A 24,051-nucleotide genomic window follows, 5' to 3' on the forward strand; every position below is an offset into this window, starting at 1 on the left:
TTTTATTCTACTGGCAGAAACAGAACATGGATTATCTCACCTTTAACCCATATTTAACATGAACCCAGTCTGTGCAAGTCCAGCAGCAGGTCTCTGCCAGAAGTGCCTGAGTTAACCCAGAAGGTTATCTTCTCATTCCCAACCCCCTTCCACAGTCCGTGTTCTACTTTTGCTCACASTAAATAAAGCAAACTGATATTTATAGCATTTCTTAGGAGGCTGAATGTTTTCATCCACTCACCAGGTCAYCCAAAATACCTCAGAAATCAAGTTTCATGACAGTTACCAAAACAACGCTTTGAATCACTAACTTTGAGATGTTTATATAAGGACAGTAAAAGACATATATAAACATGGAAAAAATCCTCATCTGTTTTTTTCTTCTGATTTATTACCTAATAATTCAACAGYAGAGGACTTCTAATGTACTCCTGTAATTCTACAGCAAATGGAAGAGACTCCAGAATAATCATTCTAAGAAAGGGGAAGATTATTTTATATTAAACACATATAACAGTAAGTCCAACTGTAAAGCTTGCTGATTCTATTGTAGAAGAAAAKGAGAATTATAAGACAAAAATATCTTTCAAGCAGTTGCTTCAGCAAAAAGGGAATTTAGGTGATTAAACAAGAGACTAACATGGCACTGGTACCACACATTTTCAAAAGAAAATAAAGGCACTTTGAAATATCATGTCAAAAATACTGAATAAATTACAGGATATGTGTTTCACAGAGAAAGAAGAGCAAATAGCTGTAATTTGGGAGGCTAGAATTTCCTTAATGAGATAGCATAAAGAACTCTGTGAACAAAAGAACCTTTCTCAAAGGTTTTCAGTGACTTTACACAAGTTTCAGTACTCTACCTGAGTAGCAGTACATGACATTGGAATTGCAATTCTTAGATGTTCTTTTCATTAACYATATTTAATCAGCACATAATATATAAATGACCTTCAGAGACCAAGAGCTTTCTGTTGTTAGCTATGTAAATCCTGAGTTACGAAAAACACAGTGTCTTGCTTTGTGAAATCACAGCAGTAACTTCAGATTGCCTGAAATTATTGTTTCAGAAAACAACACTTCAGCATTTATCTCTAGAGAAGGCAGCCTTCATCCTCAAGTTATGATCGATCAGTCATCAGGAACATCCARCTTCCCTTAATAGCTGGTTTCAGCTTGTAGGTGGAGCTTTGCTTTCTAAGGTTCAGATGATTAACATGTGCATATAAGCTGGTAGTATATGGTCTAAGGATTAACTACTATAGCAACCAGTACCAGAGTCTGCCAACACACATCAACCCAAATTGCCGGACTTTTAAAAGATTATATGGATAGGATTTATATGTAGGTGTTCATTTATTKTACGGAGGTTGAAGTTTTATATTATGTGGATTTCTTCAAGCACAAAAATGCACAGCCATGGCATCACCCTTCCAAAAAAATCTCTTGTGTAATATTCAAAATAAAACTGCCACTAAAACAACAATTTCATTGTGTTTACAAACATTTATTTTGCACATTGTAAGATCCCTCCCACTTCTTCATTTCATTCTACCCAATTACYATAGAAGAGTATTTTGGACAATACCATGAACTATCCAAGTTGAAATAAGATGGCATGACACCGTGGTATAATCAAAACCTTTCCAGCCAAAACCTTAATTCTGTGCAAACCACAATTAAAAAAAAAATAGAAGCATAAAGTGAACTTTTATTACAAGACACATTAAGAACGGTCTCTGAGGACTGATCAAGTGACCTCTCTGCTCTCTCTTCTTCCTGAAGGGAACTAAAATTGACCAGAGTCTGTGCATATCCAGAGGTATTTTCACCCAGACCCCTCTATACCTGTTTTTTTTAGGAAAGTAGCACACTGCAAAGAAGTCCTACTCACAACACATCAGATGACACCATAAGCTACCGGGTTTTTTGAGTAAGCAATGAATACTCASACTCAGTGGAGTTCATTATCACCTACAAATTAATTCCTACAGATAGCAGAATTCCTCTCCCCAGACATACTTCTGCATCWAAGCTTTTTAGGCAAAAATGGATGGAACGGGAAAGAATCCCGTTTCAACTGAGGTTGCCTATATGTGTGAATTAAACATATATATGTGAGATACTGCTAYACTGTGTATACTACAGCTATCCACAAATGAGTCATGCATCTCAATTTCACCACTTCGAATGTGATGGAACGGAGCAGAAGCATTTTAAGAACAGAGATCCAAGTCAGGAGAAAGTACCACAAGACAAGTATGGACGAGAAGAAATAAAAAAGTACTGCACTAAAATAAGCTTCCTCTGTCTGCAAATATAACTCTGTTGCTTGTAAACCTATCATCTGCATTTCAGCTTTTTTTTCCTAGTATATTCTTCTATTTTTTTACTGTCGCCTGACATGACCTTTTTTTTTCCCTCTTCAGCATTCTCTCTTTTTCCTACTGTCTTTCTTTCTATATTGCTCTTCTGAATTTACCTTTGATTCTGACTCTTCTCTCGCTTTATCTATTCTAGAGTAATTACTCCTGGGTTTTCCTTCTACCATTTCAGTTCTGTAACCTCACTTCTTAACTCCTGAGATTTAGCACCTTCTTTTTCCTGTTGTCCTGTAGCAGATGCAATATAGTTTGAACMGTCCAACAGAATTTGGGGGAAACTCCAGGGATAAATATCAAGGCCGGTGAAGTTTTCAACTAGTATGAAACATCTGCCTCATCATCAGACTTATTACAGAACTTGTTTAGAAAATAGTGTAAGATAAACATTATAATGAGATACTGAAGASAATAATTTTACTAGAAAAGGAAATATTCAAATGAATCAAGAACAATGTCTRTATTTCCATAGACCAAAGTTTGTACATTTGTTACAGCAGTATTTCCTGCAACAGTAGGAGTGGGTAGGAAGACTTCCACCTCAAGGGAGAGGCATGATCATGTTGCAATTATGTGCCATATTGATTTCTTTCCTTTCTAATGGATAACTATCAACCAGACCACTGGCCTTCCAGAAGCAACACTAAGAAAACACAACTTCACAGTTTACTATTAACATGGCAACCTGAAAGGCTCGGTGGAAGCTGTGTGATGTAAAGAACATATCTCAATTTTTCCACAAAGAAAAAACAGTTTTGAACTTTCCAATTCAAATAACTTTAAATCTCCTAGGTTCAGAAAAGATCACCTTAAGTCCTGCTGGATGCAGTCACTTAAAAATGACCAAAGTTCATGTGAATGCTGGGGAGCATCTCTGCTTTCCATGCTTGCCCAATCAGCACCCCCGGCTCAATGCCRATGCAGCTACTGTGCAATATGATACAAGCTGTGCAAGGAAAACTGTTCAGCTCAAAACTACCTAGAACAGAAATAGTAGCTAAATTTAGTTAAAACTGGAGTTGTTAGGAATGCAGTGCCAATCAGGGCTACCTAYTGGGGACAGTAATCATTTTTCAGATCAGAGAACCCAATAATTCAGATAAGGCAGTTTATATGAACTCAGAAAATAAAGACTACTTTGCTGTTATTCTGTGCAACATTTGACTCCCAAGCATCAAACTTTACCAGCATAGAGGAAGACTTATATTGTCACTTTTTAGAAAGGTTTTAAGCTTCAAATTAATTATTAATTAGATATTAATTAGATATCAAATTAGATATTAGGTTTTTATCTYTAATAATAAAAGAAATTATATATGATCTTGGTGACAATGACTGCTACTCCACTCWGTATCTTTGTTGACATTTTACTTGGGTACAGAGGACAAAATGCCCATAGTGGCATTTTAAGTACAATACAAGAGAACTTTCCTGCTTTTCAGATTAGCTAATGCTTGTTAAGAGTAAACACTATTTTGTAGTCAAYGGGAATGTATTCTACAAGACAAACAGATACGACTTTGAATAAGGTGTTTATTTCAAAAGTATGAACATGATTTTGTCAGTTTGATCCATTTATGATTACGAAAAAGGATGAAGTGATTTTGAACCATTAAATAGGAAATGTAAATTAATGACTCTACCAATTATTTTCTGCTTTAGATAACAACAGAGACAGGAAGATTGCCTTCCATGGGACTCCACGCAGGACTTTTCCAAGTGCGGGCCAAAATCTTGCTGAAGGGGATCAATGGTTAATTGACACATGGGTTCAGAGAGTGACCAGCTCACAGTCACAGCCAATTCAGACAAATGGACAACTCTGAGGCCTGATTAAGTGACCTCTCCRTTCTGTCTTCTCCCTGAGCAGTTGATCAGACTCTGTGCACACCCAGAGGAATTTTCACCCAGATCCCTCTATACCTGCTTTCTTTAGCAAAGTAGCACACTGTGAAGAAGTCCCACTCACAATACTGATTACACAAGTAAGAAAAAAAAAGCCCATCTAAAAAACTAGTCTGTGCTAATTATTTTCGACAAATTTACCTTATCTTGGCACATTTATTGCTGTTTACAAATGGATTTTTTTTTCCCAAGTACTAAACTAAATCTGACCCTCTACTTTAATTCCTCTGTTAAAACACGAAGACRAAAGGAATTAAACGTTGTTGATGATTGCTCAACAGGATATTCCATCAGCCTTGGCATGAAGTCACTATTTTAGAAGAGAAAGTGGTTTGGAGCCCATTCAACTGCCAGTGTTGCTGTGTAAGGTCAGGGAAAAATTCACTAAATACCTCTGGGGTCTATGTCAGTTCTCACCTCTAAAGAGGCTACAGGAAAGCTGGAAAGGGACTTTTTACAAGGGCATGTAGTGATAAGACAAGAGGTGTTGTCCTCAAACTGAAAGAGGGTTGGCTCAGATTTGATAATAAGAAGAATTTCTTTACTGTGGCATTCCATGTTGTGGTGAGTCAATAGAACAGGTTTCCCTGAGAAGCTGTGGATGCCCCATCTCTGGAACTGTTTAAGGCCAAGCTGGATGRGGCTCTGACAGCTGGTTCAGTAGAAGATGTCCCTGCTCATGGCAGGGGGGCTGGAACTAGATGACCTTGAAGCTCCCTTTCAGATGAAACTATTCTAGGATTCTGTGATTTTTGCTGATCTCTCTGCAGACCTGTAACTGCAGTGTCTTTCTAAAACACTGGTTCATTACCAAACACACAGATAGGAGACAATTAGCTTCCACCAAGATCATACAACATTTAGAGAATCATCAGAATTTTTGTTCTCTGAGTTGGTTTGATCAGCATTCATGCAGACAGGTGTCTAATCTCAACCTTACAAGTCAAACTCTCTGAGGCTGTTATGGCTTAACTCTGGGACATAGGAGAAAATAAAACAAGAAGACTGCCAGTGCAAGGTTCTTAATGGGTTATAGATGAAAGGAGGAATGCCTCTTCGAATCCCCTAAATTAACAGCCCTTTTCTATCCACAGACTGTTCTTGGCCAATATCCGTAAGTAATGGAATTATGAAAAACAAGCTGCAGCTTCCAGAGTTTTGCAATTACCAGGGGATCATACAGCTTGAAGAACCATAGATGGCTGCATGCTGCAGAAAATTCGAAGTCAAAGGGTTGTAGTCAAAGSTTACTTTAAAAAGCAACTTTTCAGTGTGAGATATAATGAAGAAAATTTGAGAGGTCTGGTATTTAAAGGGAAACAATGACAAGATAAATTGCATACATATATACTGCAAACTGAGAGAGAAACAAGTCATTAAAATGGTATCTCATCCATCTCCCACTACCATAAGTTTTAAAACAGGAATACAATTCATAACTTGCAAAAACATGTGGAACAAGTTTACTCTGAAATTGAAAAAAGGCAGTTTACACCTGCACACATGTTAAATATTTGATATTATTTAAGAGCAAAAAATGTGATTTTCCTGTTTTCCTCTATTTTTACCAGAAGAGAAAATTTGATCTTCCATCCATAAACTCTTCAAAATATGCAAGAAAAGCAGATTTCAATTGTTTTCACACTATGYTAGATCTCCAGGGTCACACTTAGGAGATGAAACTCCTTAAGTAAYCAGTATAACCTCCAGAAGACTCAGCATTTCCCTTTTTAGCCCAATTATGTTCACAGCACTGGGTGATGCCACTGAAGCACTCCACTCAATTTAGCTTGAGTGAAGAATATACAATATACAGATGAATACCAAAAAACAGTAAGCTTTAAGAAACACTGTTCAAAACTATTTTTACAACATAAATAGACACACCAGCAACATACCTGAAGAAGAACATGAACAGAGCAGCTGTGATGCAGAACAAAAGGACCTACAAGAAGGAGAAAGAGTGTTATTACATAAACACTACTTCTGCATGTTCTTGACCATGAAGATTTTATAACTTTTACTATAAAAGCTATACTTTATTTTTATGTCAGAATGAAAGCCTGTCTGAGTCCACTAAAAAGGATTGCCTGGTTTCTAGTGGACTTTGAGTGAATCCTGTRGAAGCTAAAAAGAATGAAATCCAAACCAGAGTAGTAGGACAACAGACACAGCAAATGCCAACACTTAAAACAGTCTGTGATAAAAAGCAAGTAATAAAATAATTATAAAACAGCAGAATTTACATAATAAAATACTAGAACTGAAATGAAAATGTTACATTTTTCCAGTCTTTGCTTTTGTCCTTTATTCAAATATCATATTGCTAGTTTCAGTCTAAAAGGCATGGTGTTTAAAATGTCTGTATAGATAGCCGCTTCGGCTGAACTGCTTTCCAGCAAGTTTGAGAGCAGAATATTCTATTTCCAATTAAGAGAACCCTTTCTAGTGGTTTACCTTAGTGTTAAACTCACTTGGAACAATCCTATCTTGGTCTATATTATCAGTGTGATCATACAAGAGTTATTGAGCAACCTTAGTAGTTCTCCAGCACTGTGACGGAAATGTCCTACTTTCTCCTGACATCCTCTCTGCTGGGGCTTAGAGCTGTGACCTCCTCCTTACCAACTCCTCAGGGACTCACAAATGCTGAAGAAAATGTGCCTTAATTCMYTACATCTTTGCCAGGTACAGCTCAWGAGTGAGAAAGTATTGTTTTGTTCTGGATATACTTGCCCATATTCATACCATCATTCAGAGGCAAAATTCTTACAGAAATACTGCAAGTCTTCCAGAAAATATTTGCACTCATTTTCAAAGGTTCAAGCAGTTTTGATCATGAGAGGATACAGATGCCTTATGTGAGAAGAAATAGAAGAGGTGGCAGAGGTGCAAATTAGAAGGTTATAAACATGTAGAGCAGAAAGATGCTGTGTGTTAATACAGATCAGAAAGCGTGACAAAAATGTGCATAGCAAATCTTTACAATTACTTTCAGAGAAAAAAAATCTTACAAATTACACATTTCCCTTTTCTAAGACTTAAAACTAGGTCACACAGGGCATTATAACATCTGCTATATAAACTACCCATTAATTTCCTTTTCCTTCACCAGTACTATCACATTTTAGTAACCKGCAACAAAAAGGTGAACATATGAAATCATTTTATATTAAATCATTAGGGTAAAAGTATATTTCATGAAGGCAATGGTATATTTCATTTTCAAACAAGCAGCAAAAGCAGACTTGTTTTTAAACCCAAGTTCTACTCAAAAAGATCTGCCCTAATGCTCCAAAGTTCAAAATGTGTTTGATCAGTCAAACAACATCCATCACTTCTCCAAAGGTTATTTTGAAGATACAAGGAAAAGGTAGCTTGACAGCCTGAGCAACAATATTGGTAAATAAGTGAGAAATGACGAAGAACCAGTTTTCTTGAGGAAGTGAGGGGGAAGAGGATGACAAAACAAAACAAAACAAAACAAACAATAAAAAACAAGCATGCCTTTGCATACTAAAAACACTCAATTCTCGTAACAGTCTTCTTCTTGCCCTTTTTCTTTTATTCCTTTTTACCTTTTTTTCCCCCCTGAATAGGTTTGATAACAACCTAACAAGTATTTATATACATCATTCAGATGCCTTTGGAGTTCTTTCATCTCACATTAAAGCATCCCAGCTTTCTCAGCTTGAGAAACCCAGCACTGGACAAAACACAAAAGATGTGTCTCAACAGCACGGAGTAGAAGGGAAAGATCTCCTTGTTCAACCTGCTGGCAGCGGCCTCGTTTGCTGGAAAGGTTCTTTACTGTCTCATGTTCAGCTTGGGGCCCACCAGGACCCTCAGTCATATTTTGCAGAGCTGCTTTCCAATGCCCCCAAGATACCCTGGTGCCTGGGGCTATTCCTCACCAGAGTCATTACTTGACTCATCCCTTTGTTGAACCTCAAGAGGTTCAGACTGGCCCATTTCTCCTGCCCCTGGAGATCCCTCTGGATGGCAGCACAACCACCRAGTGCAGCAACAGCTCCTCCCATTTTTGTATCACTTGCAAAGTTGCTGATGGTAAAGCCTCTTGTCCACTCCTCCAGGACAYTAATAAAAATGCTGCTGACTTCAGAATGAACTGCTGGCCTCCTGCTGGAGTTTGTGCTGCAGACCACAACCCTCTAAGCCTGCCAGATCAGTTCAGCATTTTCAACCCATGTCATTATCCACCCATCATCATTTTGTCTATAATCTGTATTCTATGTAGCAAAATCTRGAAACTAAAAACATTTAAAGGTCTTGATTAATTAACCTCTATAATTTCCAGATGTTGCCCAGAATTTAAAAATGTTCCTTGAAAAAATAAGATGTGGAAGACCTTGGGCAGATGGAAAAGTAGGAACTGATACCAACTTTTGGAAATGAAAATTTCAGGGAATATTAGACTGTCAACCAGACTACTTTTAGCATCCAAAATGGTATTACAAGATATTATTTGACACAGGCAGCTTATAACAATCTAGATAACAAGATAACAAACAACCAACAAAATAAAGAATTAAAACTACTGGCATTTTCTTCTTTGACAGATGATTTAGGGGAAGGAACAGGTGTCATTTTTCTTAATTTTAATGCAGCTTTGTCACAGTTGCTTAAGCTAATGGAGTAAGTGTGCACAGGACTGCTCAGAAACACTGCAGGAGAAAACTCTCACAGCTAAGCTAGCAGTTCATTATCAAGCTAAAAGGCATTTTAAGTGAAGTCACCAAAGTCCCTCTGCAATCACGATGTAGATGATGGAAAGTGAATTGGCCAAAATCAACAAGATAAAATTCAATTAAAATTAATATGAAGCAGTTGAAAGGAGAAATCACAGTCATACATAAAAAAAAAGAAACAACTCTGTAGGCAAGAGTACAATGAGTATGTACACAAGAGTACAAAAATTCCACAGGCCATAAATAAGTAGGCACATGAAATGCTGTGGAAAGCACTGTTAAATATTACAGACTCTTTCAGACCCAAATGTAAGATGTTACACTAACAGCCTGATGTTGGGAGCACTACTTTTAAACAAAACATAGACAAAACCAGGCAAACCAGAAGATCATGATGGAAGTAAAAGGCATGTAGGATACAACTGCTGGAAAACTGCTGAAACTATCAAAGATATAGTGAYGAATATGACAACTATTTTCATATAACTATCATATATTGGCAAATCTGCTTCATCAAGTACAGAATGAGGAAGGCAAAGTCAAATCTACAGCAAAATCACTGTTGATTAGATAATAGGAAGAGCTCTCTCCATGGTAGTGATACACCAGAACAAGCTGTCTGTGAGACTGTGGAGACTCCTTTAGCAGAGATGCTTAGGACAAGTAGAGGCAAACAYCTCCAAGAAATGCCCTGGGCATGTTCGATTTGGTGTCTCCAATATTTACCCAACTGAGCAGCTAAACCAGACCCAGACTCTTCCACATGAAGTTCACAGACCCTCATGGGAAGCCCAGAGACTGCTTTATCATAGCAAAAATAAGGCAGAAGCAGAAGGCAAACATTGACTATGCTCCAGATCWARGGWAYTTYMAAAWWARSCYTTTTTWWAAAMYTTTTTCCCMWTYYWRRWWTTTTTGTAACATCCTCAATACAATATGCAATACCTATTTTAGATTTAAAAATAACTCTATTTTAAAAAAAAGAAGAGGAAAAATACTAAGGCCTACAAAAATATAATTCTAAATATTAAGTGAATTTAAGATTCCTAATCCAGTGAGCAAGAAGTCTCATTTAGAATTTTTCTTGCAGAGTCCATGACTTTTTGATTTACCATGGAAAACCAACACAATGTACTTGGCGACATACAAACCTTGAAAACTTCCAGCTGCAGAAAGAGATACTAGCAGAAAACCTGCATTTGGCTAATGAGAATRATACACCCTAAACATTTTAACATCTATGAAGAGATGCCCATAGGTTAGAAGGAAAAACTTCTATGCTCCAGGACAGGTTAGCATATTTGGTACATGGGTACTTTAATTTAATTGATTGCATTATACTTCATTGTACTATGCTAAACTTTAATTTTAAAAAACAGGAAATTTGCTGACTAAACTAAAGAGGTACTTTTTTCCAGATCTCTGTTGGCTGACAAASCCAGTATTTATTTTTTTCCAAGAAAGTTTAGCCCTCATATAATCAGCAACAGGAAGTGACATCTGGCAGTGCCCAGCACTGAGCACRAAACAAAAGGCTCTGGGTGAAAGGAATTACCATTTGCCCTAGTGACAGCAGTAGACCTGGTAACAGCAGCAGCAGCTCACAAATTACTTGCCCTCACAGCCAGATAAAAATCTTGGACCAAAGAAAGGAAAAATAACACTGTTAAAACTATCAAAACTACTTGAGCCTTGTGTATTCAGGCTTTTCCCGCACATTACCCAATCCTGAGGTTATGTSCATTTTCTTTAAGCATTTCCATTAYAGTCAGATTTCCTGAGGTACMAAAGGTCCCTAAKTGGAGGTTRCTTGTRCTTCCATACAGTCAGAATAAAGAGTAGAACTGAAGTCTGTAAAGCAGCACAGACCTTGAATTTAAAAGGAAAAGCACTGAAGATACACGTAATCTACTTATTGAACACAGGAGGAGGTAAATGGGCAGAACAGTGCTATCAGCTGGTAGAAACATCCAGAGTGTTGGAACTCCAGTTCAATGCTGGATAGTTCTACTACCAGCTCACAGAAGACCTGAGGCAGCTTCAACCATTGGCACATAACACTTGAATCCCAATGTGTTCATAAAGCCTGAAACCATCACCTTCCTGATCAACCACTTCGCAAGGGATGCGAGAGATACAGCTACCCTTGACAAAAACTAAGTTATGACTCCTAGATCCTGGAGGCTGCATGCTACAGAAAACTGACTGAACTGCCAGCTAAAGCCTGTCAGAGGGAAGGCTTGGTGACAAAATCCACAGAAATTAAAAACCCAGTTTAAATAAGACCCTTCAGTAATTAGTACTTGAGCCAATTTCTTCTAAAGATATATAACTAGGATATATCTAACTAGGAGCTTTGTACATTTGGTTACAAATTTTTACTCTTAAAATATATGATGCAGAAAACCCCAACTATTTTGGTCTTTTTTTTATTCCTTAAAACAAGACATTCACACACAGAAGAGTTTACYGCTGTCTCTGCTGCCAGAGGTTATAAGGTCCCTCTGACCTTTATTGATACCCACAATTGATAGCAGCATGGCAGTTGTACAATGTTTTATTATATCAGCTATAATTGCCAGGGATCACACAAGATGCTCCATGAGACTTTTGACAACACAATCCATTATTCTAATTTACCCCTGCTTCAGACATGAAGAATGGTTTGTTATGCCCGAAAGTCATTCTGGATTTTTCTTTACATATTAAATGGGTCAATTAAAAAAAAAACAAAAAAAAAACACTAACAGTAAACCCCCAAAGTACACTTGCTTGTGGTTCCTAACTTTTATWTCAAGATATGTTATTGCCCTTTTTAAACTGTTTTCTACAGTTTTTATCATTGAGATTATCTCTTAAGTAAATTCCCTTCTAACAAAACCAAACCAAATTAAATTACTGGAACTAGCCATGCAAATTAATGTAATGGTTTTGTACTCCACGACCCAAGAAATATGTATGTATGGAATACCTCTTTTCCACCTGCACATTATAAAACATCCTAATCAATGAATTGTCTTTATAAAATATATCTGTTACTCTTTTCCAATACCAAAATAGCTATTTTAAAAAGCATACCATTTTCTGTAATTTTCTAGTAGTTAAAAGGGATGAAAATCACAGTCTGAGTACCTAGACAAAGATACCAGAAGTCATATAAAAAGACACCAAAAACTGTATAAAAAAAAACTTGTGGGAAAGCAGAAGCTGTGTAACATTATGTTCAGCCTCTTAAAATCTGATGATCACTTTTACTGACATAGTTATTTTCTACTATTATKTAAAACCTCAGGCAAGAAATTACCACAGTAAACAACTACCTGATGGAATCAGGCAGAAGACAGGGAGGTGGCTGGAGCAATAGCCTGCAGGAGTAAAAACTATTTCTTAATTTGGTAGAAAAAACTGCAAATGACAGCTAGAACCTGAAGTCTTGTGAAACTCAGACCAGTAAAACGGCAACTTTCTCTCTGGTTACCAAGATTAATAAATGAAACGTGATTAGAGTGGTTTGTGTACACTCAATGCAGTTTGGTGAGTATCCAGCTGGATTATTTTATGGTCTCCTGCGGCATCAGCATTCATAAAAATAGTATTACTGATGGATGTCTTTAAAACAAATGCATTACAAATACTAAAACGTGCATTTGCACACACTTTAGCAAAAGCTTCTGAATCTGTTACTTTTATTTCAATTTCAATGTTGAATAAAATACATATTCCAGGTCTGTCAAATGACTTACTAAAGTTGTAGAGAAACAACAGTGAAAACTGAAGGGAAAACATACTCCCAAATTGTGCAGCAACTCCATCCCTACTTCAACCSTCCAGCTTGCCATGCCTCTGAGTCCCTTGCTCCTTTCCCCAAGGCCAGTGCTGTCTGTCGGATGGCACCTCAGAGCACCAAACAGTGCCTTAGACAAGGCCAGGGTGTTTTCAATGACCATCTCTACATTTAACCAGAAGCTCTTTGTTTTTCAATGCCCCGGAGACAGAGCAGGAGCCAAGGGGGAATACAAAATGCTCTGAGTTTTCTCAGCACGTACAGATCTGGAACAACTGAGACTCCAAATCCCAGATCTGACAGCTGTAACAGAACACATGCAGCCATCATCAAACATTACTGTCTGTACCTGCTGGGTTGGCACTGTCTCTGGTTACAGTGAAGTCATGAAACACCTCTTCTCTTTTACACACTAATAGAAAATTGTGATTAACTTATTTTTTAATTTCCATTTCAATCTTTTAATAATATCCTTTATTTTTCTATTAYAAACACTCCTCGATTCCTAAGAATTACAGCCAGCAGCAAAAATGAGCTGTTCAATTCTCAAGTGTTGCCACTGCTTACTAATGAAGTCACACAGTTCCTGTCCAGAAATGTCATTAATGAAGTTTTTAAAACAAAAAAAAAMCAAAATATTGAAAACAGGTTACTTTGTTTTATACAAAAGCATGAGGACTGAGAGAAAATGGTGGCTGTCCTTCACCAAGCTCAAACTTCTAGTAATCCCAAAAGACAAATGCCAATTGGAAATCCTGAAATGGAGCAACATCTCTCTGGTCATTTCAATGGATTTAATGTTTTATTTTCTTTCTATAGTCAATCCTGTGAAATCAAAACCTTTAGAAAAACTTATCTCCTTCTCTAATTGAAATGCAGCATATCTGGAGAGAACTTCATGAGTAATCAAAAGTATTGGCAAAAACTCTTGTCATATCCTTGGTCATCCACATAATGACTATTTGTCTAGTTGAAATGAAATAACTYTTAGAGCAACTTTTGAAGCAATATTGCTTCCACTTTAAAATTGATAGGCTTTATGAAAATGCAGAAAACAATTTGTCAGATACTTATTGGGCACAGGGCCAGTTCAGCTACACCTACAATGCTCAGCTGTTAGAGAGAAGCTCCTGATGTTTTGGTTTTTTTTTTTTTTGCCAGCAAGTCTGAAGCAATCTCTGGGCTGATAAGATCAAAAGAAACACTAGTATGTGTTATTAAATAAAAGATTATATAGATTCTTGTTAAAGCACTGTTGTTGGATCATGATGAAAAGATTACAGTTGGCAAATGCAGACAGTAGCTGAGCCAAGATGGAGAGCACCTGCCAGTCCCAGAACAGCAAAGAACAAAAGAAAATTAAACCCTTCATTGTCTAGTTCACAAATTCCAAATATATATACATATATATGTATAATACATATTACATATATATACACATACATCTCTATAATTAAGCATTGCAGCATTCTTTGTTTTCTCAAAAAACACTCATCCAGTCTCTTCCCCAATTTTTCATATTTCATTAACCACAGCAAACACAGCTACAACRTACAGTGACAGAGCCACAGAATACCCCTTCTGGGAGCTCCTAAGGAGAGTCCACTGCTTTCAAGGATGCACAATACTTGAGAGACTGAAGCATAAAAAAGCAGCTRCCAAATGAAACTGTAGTTTCATTACCAAAACAAGCAGAGTTTTGTATTATACCACTGGAAGTGTACTGACTTAAATTTTAAAATCTACACTTCAAATCCATWTTTACAACCTGAAATTGGGTCACTACGATCCTGCTACAACCTGACACTTCCTCTTGATGGCATCTTGCTGTGCAGGTTTGCCCACTGCTGGGCCATGCACGCAGCTTGTGTTGAGACCACACAAAGCACTTTCAGGCAACATCAGTTTATGTATCATCACTCCTCCTCCAGCACCTTTTTTCTGTTCTTCTGCTGGTACAGAGATGCACAGAAAGACAAATCACAGATGTGACCAACCTGAAAGCAATTATTTTCTGCTCTCAGGGACTGAACAGGGGCAGGGGTAGGCAGCTAGAGCCACACCCAGATCAAATCATAGACTGATGCAAATAACGCAGTCTATTCACCAGAATGATTTGAACCTCTCTTCATTATAATTTTGATAAACAAACGTGAATTAGTTGTGAATTGTTCAAAATACATTGAAAAGGCAGAATTAGTGATATGCTTGAAATACAACACCATAAATGGAAACTACAAAAAGTTAACATCTCTAAGTATTAAATAGGTCCAGAAGCCGAAATTCAAATCCGGTTACTTATCCTACAAGAGCTTTACAAATGTAGTAAATATGAGAAAGCTAATAAATTTTCTTATTAGTCTGTGCCGATGCCTTTTATTAGGCTTCTAAACATAACTGCTTAGCTCATGTTACAAATATCATCCCAAGACTTCATCTCCACCAAGAGAATTTCTGCTCACCTGTCTCTTCTTCCAGAGCTCATAAAAACTGAAGAATTACAAGGTTTGATACTACCTTAGTATCCAAAAAGGAACTGCAAGTTATTTGTCTTTAAAAGTTCACAGGTGCTGAAATAATTTTGTGGCGGTGAAGCACATGTATAAAAATAATACTACAAGCACAACACTTTGCAAGGCAGTGTCATGAAAGCCACAGTGAATTCTCTAAACAGTAGCAGAATGCGATGAATTTCTGATAAGCATTAAAAGCTAGTAAAGGCACAGGGTTAAACAGGTAGAAATAAATTATCTATTTTGATAATTCAGAATAAAAAGCAGGGTTCTCCTACTATTGCAACCATTTAACTACTATGTTAAGTGGTGTACTTGATAATTAAAGTCAGTTAGATGGACTGAGTAGTTCATTTTAAAATTACTACAATAAGACAAACAGTTACTGCAACTGACAGTTATCTTTTGGGCTCAAGAGCTTCCCATCCCACATGCCCATGCTCAGAGCTGCTCCCTCTGTTTTGCTGATGAGACTGTGGGCAGGRCAAGGAAGAGGCTGAGGAAACCAACAGAGCAGCCAGGAGAAACACACATTAAAGAATGTGCTCAGGAACTGTGGCTTTCTTTCCTTAAAAATGCTGTACAACTAGCAGACACTGATGGCAAATGCTATTTCTATATACACATATACAGCAGTATTTTTGTGTTTACTAACTGAGGAAAAATATTTTAAATTGATTATAATTATTTATGTTTGTGCATAARTCCTGGCACCTTGCATATTATGCCATTTAACATGAGTATGCTTGTATGTCTTCACAATTTTGGCAGAGTTTTCATTAACATTGTGAACTACAWGCATTGCTTTGCAAGAGCCCCCTTGAGAACATGAGGAGGGGGAATAGYTACACTGATAAGCTAAAATACCTCTCACATTTCCCCAGATAGGAACCTYCACAATGTAYGGCTGACACTGGCTGTCATCRCATGATACMGTCAGCTCCTCAGGGATCTTAACAAGTAACATTTATGTGAGCATGTTAGAAAGAGAATCAGACTGACTGGAAGGGGGTGAAAGCACAGATTGTGTYATCTGTTGAACAGAGGAGTTCATGCTGGAATGGAATTACTTTCCAGTGATTTTTCCTGAGAAAGTATAGATACTCTTGTGGCACGTGAAAGGAAGGTCCTGAGTTCTCGCCACAGATGTCTACTCTGTCTCACTGCTGGASGTTCCTTCTTGCTCAGCATCTGCATCACTGCAGTAAGCCAGGGAAGGGGCTCAGATTGCTGGTCATAGCTGTGCTTCACAGAGCAACTTGTTTTGCATTGAAAAACCCCTCACTTGGTCCTTTTAACCACTCCCTACATGGTGACTGGGTGGAAAGGGAGACRCTAAGCAGAAGCTATGAGAAGCACTACTATAAACCACCCTAGCTTGATTCACAGTGCCTTTCCCTAACTTTTTATTAAGCTGTAATATTCTCAGACTTAAGAAATAGAGGCTCAAAACTGATACAGAAATCAGTGGAAAAATTATGGTGGAACTAAAAAACTCAATTTTAAAAGATTACAGAGCAAAGGTCCACACAACAGCAAACACCTATTGTTCCTCCATTACAGAACTTTATTACACCTTGATTAGGATAAAGGGTTTAGATTATATTATGCTCCCCTTTCTCCCCATAGTTTTGATTTTGTTTCTTTTGTTTTACCAACAATCACTTAAATGTTAGAAGTCTGTCACCCACTTCTGCACACAACTACAGGTTGTGGAACCTGCACACAGCTACAGGTTCAGGAAAAAGTCTTTGTGCTAGTAGAGAATACTACTGAGAAGTAGTATTCCTTCTGTTATTATTACTCCCACCACAACACAGGAAAATAGGATTGAAACATAGGATTAAAACAACATAAGCAAAGTGCAACAAGGTTAATATAARATTATGCCCTTTAGTCACTGTTTAAATAATTTCTTAGATATTTAAAAGTAGGTATGCATGTTTATTCATGCCTAGAGGCATTACTCTGTTGCTGATCCCAAAACAGAGTATAACACTTCAAAAAAACTCAAAACATCACTATTTCCTTTATATTACACCCCTGCCATATCCTGCTCTGCACTCCCATCTCGCACCCTTTGCTGCTCTCTGGGAAGGCAGGATGACTGTCCACACACAGGTTCTCCTGCTGGGAGCTGGGAAGGAGGACTGCCACAAAGGCTGTCCCAGACCCTCAAATTACATCTTTCACAGCATCCATCATGGTRGATAAAATTCCCATTGGCAAACTGCATCCATACAGTAGTATCAAACCAGTAGGAAAAGTGGKGAAGAGAGAAAAGGGAAGGGACAGATAATGTGGGCCACCTGGTTTACCAAATCGCCTGAGTCTGCCCCTAGAGAACTTCAAAAGTACTGTGGTACATGGTAATGCTCTGATATTTTTTTTCTAAAATATAAATGAGGGCACATTCAAATAATGCCACAGCTATACATAGAACAGCTCAAAGAAAGAAGACACCTTAAAAAATAGAGTTTAAACACTCTTTAAAAACATATAATCAGCTAAGAGCTGATTATCAAGATCTAAACCAATTCATCTGTAAAGATTATTTTCATTTAGGAATATTAATTGTTACTGTGACAATTAATGCAAAATTGATTCTAGAAAATAGCTGTGCAATCCAYTGAGGTAACTGCAGATAGCACCCATGTCCAAGACTATGGTGTCTGAAAATTACTACAAACCTGAAAAAGTTACAATAGGGAAATTAGCTGCATTTGTAACTAGCCACCCAGTCAATKACACAGTTAAATTCAATGAGCTCTAGACAATACTGCAGTGTCTCCATGCCCAGTTGTTTCAAATTTCTGTACGCATTTTAGGACGCTACTCTAAATTTTCAAGTCTTTGAGTATTGAATGCAAATAATGTAAAATACTACACGACTGTGAACACACCTTATCTCATGTTAGCCAAGGAGCTAAGGATTTACTTTAAACTCTCCTTCATCCACACTCTCTACTCAGTAAGAGAGACTCAGCAAGCACCCCTGAGTGATAAAGTAACAAGTCCAAACCAGAAACMCTTCCTGAGAGAGGTCTGATGTTTCTTGCAACACTTTCTCTCACTCATATCTTTTCCAGTCTACACCACAGAGTCATYAAGCAGTGTATGACTGCTTTCTCAAATACAAAATACATAAACTGATGGCTAAATACAGTGTTAAGATACTATACGACAAACAAGATGTTTAAATAGAATTTTGAACTGCGGCTAATTGTGATTTTTTCTTTTTTTTTACTCGTTTCATGTTTGACTTTGCTGCAGAATCACAGCTAACACTGAGTAAAAGGGCCAGGTCTATGCAGAGCACATACTGGCACAAGTGAACTCTTTTCTAATATGCAAGTTCCAAATTTCAGTATAGCACAAAACAATTTCACCATGAGAAAAACATCTGAAAAAAGCCTTACTCCTCTAATAACTTTTAAAAAAAAATTCAACTTAATTTTGATATTTCCATTTTTGTTTATGGAAAAATAAGGTAATTTAAATTATTTTAAGAAATTTAAAGGCTTATCATATGTATGTTTTTTACCTAGAGGAGAAAAAAGATTATTTGAACACTTCCATTAAGGAAACACCTGCATTTAATACAGCTGATTACTTCGCTAAAAGACATCATCAATTATATTCTTTCCTGTAAAATTAATGCTATAGATTTGTATCTTCAAAAACATCAAATTTTCAAAGTGTTAGGAGATTTTTTTTCCCCCCAAATATTGGATTTAAATAATTTTCAACATGAAATTAGTCCTAAATTACACCAATCTATCTCACCTTGGCTTGCCTAGGGAGCCACAATACAAGTACATTTGAAARACCTGTCTAGTTTGTTTGACAGCAAAGGATGAACAGGTGCAAGAACCCTACAAAGATTTCTTGTGATAAGGGAAAAGGTGAAGGAAAGCACATCACATCATGAAGTCACTTAATTCACTGAATTGCTCAACATGAACATCTTCAAATACAACAGCAAAGAGCTCGAGTGATTTCTTCCTGCTCTCCAGAACACACCTGCTGCYCTTCTGAACTGTCTCATTAAGTATCGCTCCGGAGCACATGGATGAGCTTTAGCTATTGAAGATCACAGGGCTCCACACATTGCTCTTTCAGGAAACAATTTAATTCTCTGCCTTCTGCACCACAAATGGTGCAAAAGACCAGATGATTTGGTTAAGATTCTGCAGGTAAATGCTTTTTTTTTATAGGACAGGCACTCTGAAAGCAGTACAGCACAAGGTGAAATGCACCCATAGGTGGTCATTAAATATCTGCCCCATTAAACTGACTCAAGTTTTCCAAATTGCCACTGAGAAACTCTCGATTTCCAAAGTCGAGGTGTAAGTAGGTGAACTGCCAGCTAATGAAATAAAGTGGCATTCAAAATGGGATTATATTAAAAAAATACTATTTAAACTTTGAAGACCATAGATGGAAATCAAACAACCCAAACATCCTTGGATTCAGGGATGACCAGTTGAAAACAACTTTTCRTCTCTCAGCAACTCTTAGACAAGCTCTGTAAAAACCAGATAAGGAACAAATTGTGGGTCAGTTCCCTACTGCACAAAAATATGTTTTATTAGTTGTAGTCAGCAGCATAAATGAGCTACGAGAACATCTAAACGCAATGCAACAACATTAGAATCTTCTCTTTCCAACCACAGTTTTATCATTTTTATATCATGAACACTGAAAATACGAGCTAAAGTGTCACAACCATGGTTAACACAAGGAGTTAACAAATTCAAACCCAGAAAAATAAACTCAAGGTAAATTTTCTTTCCTTCAAATTGTAGCAGTGGAATTGAAATTAAACTGCATTTAGTTCAAATCCTGTTATAACTGGAAACTCTTTTTAAAAAGTCAGCAGTTTTGGCATAATTATGTTTCTGGCCTGTTTCCTCAACAGTCTCAAAAGACTCCTTTAAAACAGCTTAAGTGCACATCCCACTCTGTAAAATGACAGAGTGCATAATATCAGGGTATCCATCACATATAGTAGATGTGATTTCCAAACAGGGCACATAAGAAAAAAATCAATCAATCAGTCAAAAAGAGATCACAGAATATCTTAGTGAAAGTATTCTGAAACAAAGACTTCTTTCTGCTAACTTAATGACAAAGACAACTGAGGTAAAACAAGAGGTATTAGGTTATCTCATCAAATTTCATTATTACATATTTAAGGGAATACTTTCACAAATACTCCTTTGAGTAAATGTTATATCATAATATCCAGGGATTTCAGAGATTTTAGTAATTTCTCTGAATCCAAGGCAGAAACAAAAGGATTTCATCTTTGTTTCCTTAATGGCAGCCACAATAACCCAGCAGTACCCAGCACCATAACGCCCTCCACTCACCTTCACATGGACAAAGGGCTTTTGGGGAAGGCCAAGGGCTCCTTATAYTCCACCAGCCAACAACAGCTGTTCATTCAGAGTAGAAGCAGAAGCCTATAATCTTACAATTCAGAAGAGGCTTATTAAAAAGCCAAATAAAAGGAGGGAGTTTTGTTGTTGCTGTTGATTTTTTTTTATGATTTGCCTGCCTTGCTACCTCCTAGTGGTGTTACAAGTAACATTAAATTACCTTTTAGCATCAGCCGGGGGAGAGGGAAATTCTTTGATCTTACATATCACTCAGAGGTAGACATCACTTCCTACTTTGCAAAAGGTATTTCCAGCCTAGAGCCATCTCTTCTTTTTGGAACCCATAGAAAAATATTTTGTGTCCACTCCATGCACTCTCACTGTCATCAGGCACTAAAATTATTCCTTAGCTGGACCAGTTTCCTTTTCACACTATTCAAGTTCAGGTGGTGGTTAAATAGAAACAGCTTTGTCAATGCAAAACCACTAAAAGTAAAGAAACAAAATACAGATAAATAATGAAAAAAAGAGAAACTCAAAGACAGAAGATACCCAAACATACTTAATTTCAAGGATTTTGAAAGCAGAAAACAAAAGGGGGTTGGGAACAGGAGCATATTCAGGGATCCAAATCTGAACCTAAAGATAAACCAAACACTGGGCAGCATCCTTGCAGGCTGCTCACAAAYCACCAGCCTCTACATACAATACAGGAAACATCACGTAACCCCCCCATATTTGTCATTATTTGCACTAYTGTCACTATCTGCAAGGTATGGTTGACCTCACATGAACCTTAATGTTCATGGACTGCAGGGAATCATTACAGAAGTGAAAACCAGCAAGAAAAAARCAGAGTGGAGTCAAGCAGGCAGGACATGCCCCAGAACAGCCAAAATTCAAACAGMTCAAGTTGCACATACTCAAGCAAGCACACACCAGTGTAAAACACGGACCAATAGTTTCAGCTATCAAATTACAGAAAAAAAAACCTTTCAGAAATGCAATACCAATACAGACAAAATGTTAATCTGGACAATACTTAATATATTAATACTCAAGAGATYACTCATGTTATAGATATTTGGTTGAAAGTTTGAAAATAAATATAAACATTCTGGTAGACAAAAATGAACTATTGTGCTCACATTAGTGTTTTTAAATAAACATCTTGTAAATAATAATTTAAGATACTTTATTCATGCAATCAAAATTACGCTATCACATAATAAGGGGTACTAATGTTTTCGACACTTTAGGTTACCTACTTGGTAGCAATTTCAGCCCCCACTGAAAACAAAAGAAATATTGAAAAAAAAAAAACCCTCAACATACTTAAAATAGAAGCAGGTAAGACCTGAATATATTCTCTTTGTTGAAATAATACTATCCACAGATACAAAAAGAGATTCACACAGAGAAAAGGCATAAAGTAAAGTAAAAGAACCATCCTTTCCAGGTTTGAAACTTTCTGGAGACAGGATTAAAAAACTATTTCCTTTTCAGCATGGTTGGATTCTTCTCCCACAGAACAAGCAATAGAACAATAGGAAACAGCCTTAAGCTGTAGCCAAGGGAGGTTTGGATTAGATATCAGGACAAAATTCTYCACCTGAAGGGTTGCCAAGCATTGGAAGAGACTKCCCAGAGAAGTGGGGGAGTCATCATTCCTGGAAGGATTTAWAAGATGAGTGGATGTGGCACTTGGGGACATGGTTTAGWGGTGGACCTGGCAGTACTGGGTTAGATTTMATCTTAAAGGTCTTTTCCAACCTTTACCTTTCTGTGATTCTACTCCACTTTTCTGATGATTGCATCCAWTTTCCCCAGTGCCCAGGGCCTGAATAACATCCAGTCTTTCCCATTACAAAGATATTTGAGATGTCAACCAAGGGGAATATAACATGCTATTACTTCATTAATTTGTGTATTTGAGGTGTTTTCTCCTCTCACACTTCACGTGCACCGATATCTAACCGGTTTCTGGGTTTTTTTCTGAACATCAGAACACCATTTCTTTGAGCAAAGTGCTATTTTCAGACCAAATGCTGTAATTTCCCATTTCAGYTGCAGTAATGACAAAGCTTTCAAGGGAGAGACAGCCTGTTTCAGAGTCTGGAGCRACAGGTGACTTCAGAACACATAAGAGGTTCTCCTCTTGCACAACTTACACATATGCTACATTCACTGATGCTGTTTTAGTCTAATTCAGTCACTTCTGTTACAAGGACAACAGAGCTTGGCCAAAAGTCTTTTCACCATAAGATCAGCTCATAGAGGCTCAGTAAAATACAGCAACTATTCTGATTCACAGAGTAATCTGTTTTGTTCTCCCATTATGCAAGTTTTCTTCCTCTACCTACTCACACAGGAGTAAGTTTGTTTGGATTTTTTTTTTTAGCCAGGAATATACCCTCCTTACTTTTCTGTACCCTACCTCCTCCTTATGACTTTCCATAAATCAAATGCCATTGCAGAATTATGCTTTTCAGCCCCTGGAAAAAGTGAAATTGATAATCTGCATCTTTCCATGTTCATTGAGAAATGACCAAGCAGAGCAGTACACAACCAGAAGTTACTTATCAGATGAGATAAATCACTCAATAGCAGGATAATAACAGCATAGCTCTTAAAAATATAAAACACTGAAGGAGGCAACAGCAAAAGGTTGACAGGTAGGCAGAAAAAGAGTTCAATTCTTGTGGAAATTATAAAAGAGGCTAATTTTGGTAGGCAGTTTGGTCTTTGTATAAATCAGSTACTCCCTTGCCCAAGAGTGACATGAAAGATGTGTTTCCTGAAGCAAAGGGGACAAAGGAAATAATGACGAAGACATTGATGGAGACAATATGGAAAAGTTCAGCACASTGAGTTATTTTAAGTTTAGAAAAAATGTCAGGAATCCAGGAAAGAAAAAATATTACAAAAGTGAGGCAATTTTACTTTATTCTTTTTAAATGTGTTGGAAAATAAGTTATAATCTAACTTTTAGAGGAAATATTGTAGCCAGTAAAACTGATTTAAACCCTCTAAATTGCAGCCAGGATGATGACTGAGGATTTTAAAAAATACCCATGAGAATCAAAGGAAATGTCCGATTGGCTTATCTACAATTAAGTAAAACACAGGTTACCTGAGGAAGAGTAATTCACTGACTCTCAAAAAAAAAAACCAAAATGATAAGAACAGTTTTACCACTGTYCCATCATCAAGGGAGATGGTCAATTTTGGGCTAGTCATCGGTCTATTCACTGACATTTAGGAATAATTAAACCTGTCAGGACAAGGAAGAGGAATAAATTAGTCCACCATTAAGAGTCCTTTTCAACCCTAATTACAAGCTGCCTTTTGTCAAAAAAAAAAAAAAAAAAA

The 24,051-nt window shown here is 37.1% G+C and overlaps 1 protein-coding gene across 1 annotated transcript in view; it reads right to left on the minus strand.

The window, feature by feature from the left end:
• Positions 1 to 24,051, minus strand: part of TMEM135 (transmembrane protein 135) — a 158,893-nt gene that overhangs the window by 52,472 nt on the left and 82,370 nt on the right. Inside the window, exon 6 of the mRNA XM_057373647.1 lies at positions 6,188 to 6,234. Coding sequence (XP_057229630.1) covers positions 6,188 to 6,234 — 47 coding nt within the window. The remainder of the gene's footprint in view (positions 1 to 6,187; positions 6,235 to 24,051) is intronic.

Source organism: Malurus melanocephalus, unplaced genomic scaffold, assembly GCF_030028575.1.
Source record: "Malurus melanocephalus ecotype Western Australia unplaced genomic scaffold, MMel_1.1 scaffold_204, whole genome shotgun sequence".
NCBI lineage: Eukaryota > Metazoa > Chordata > Aves > Passeriformes > Maluridae > Malurus > Malurus melanocephalus.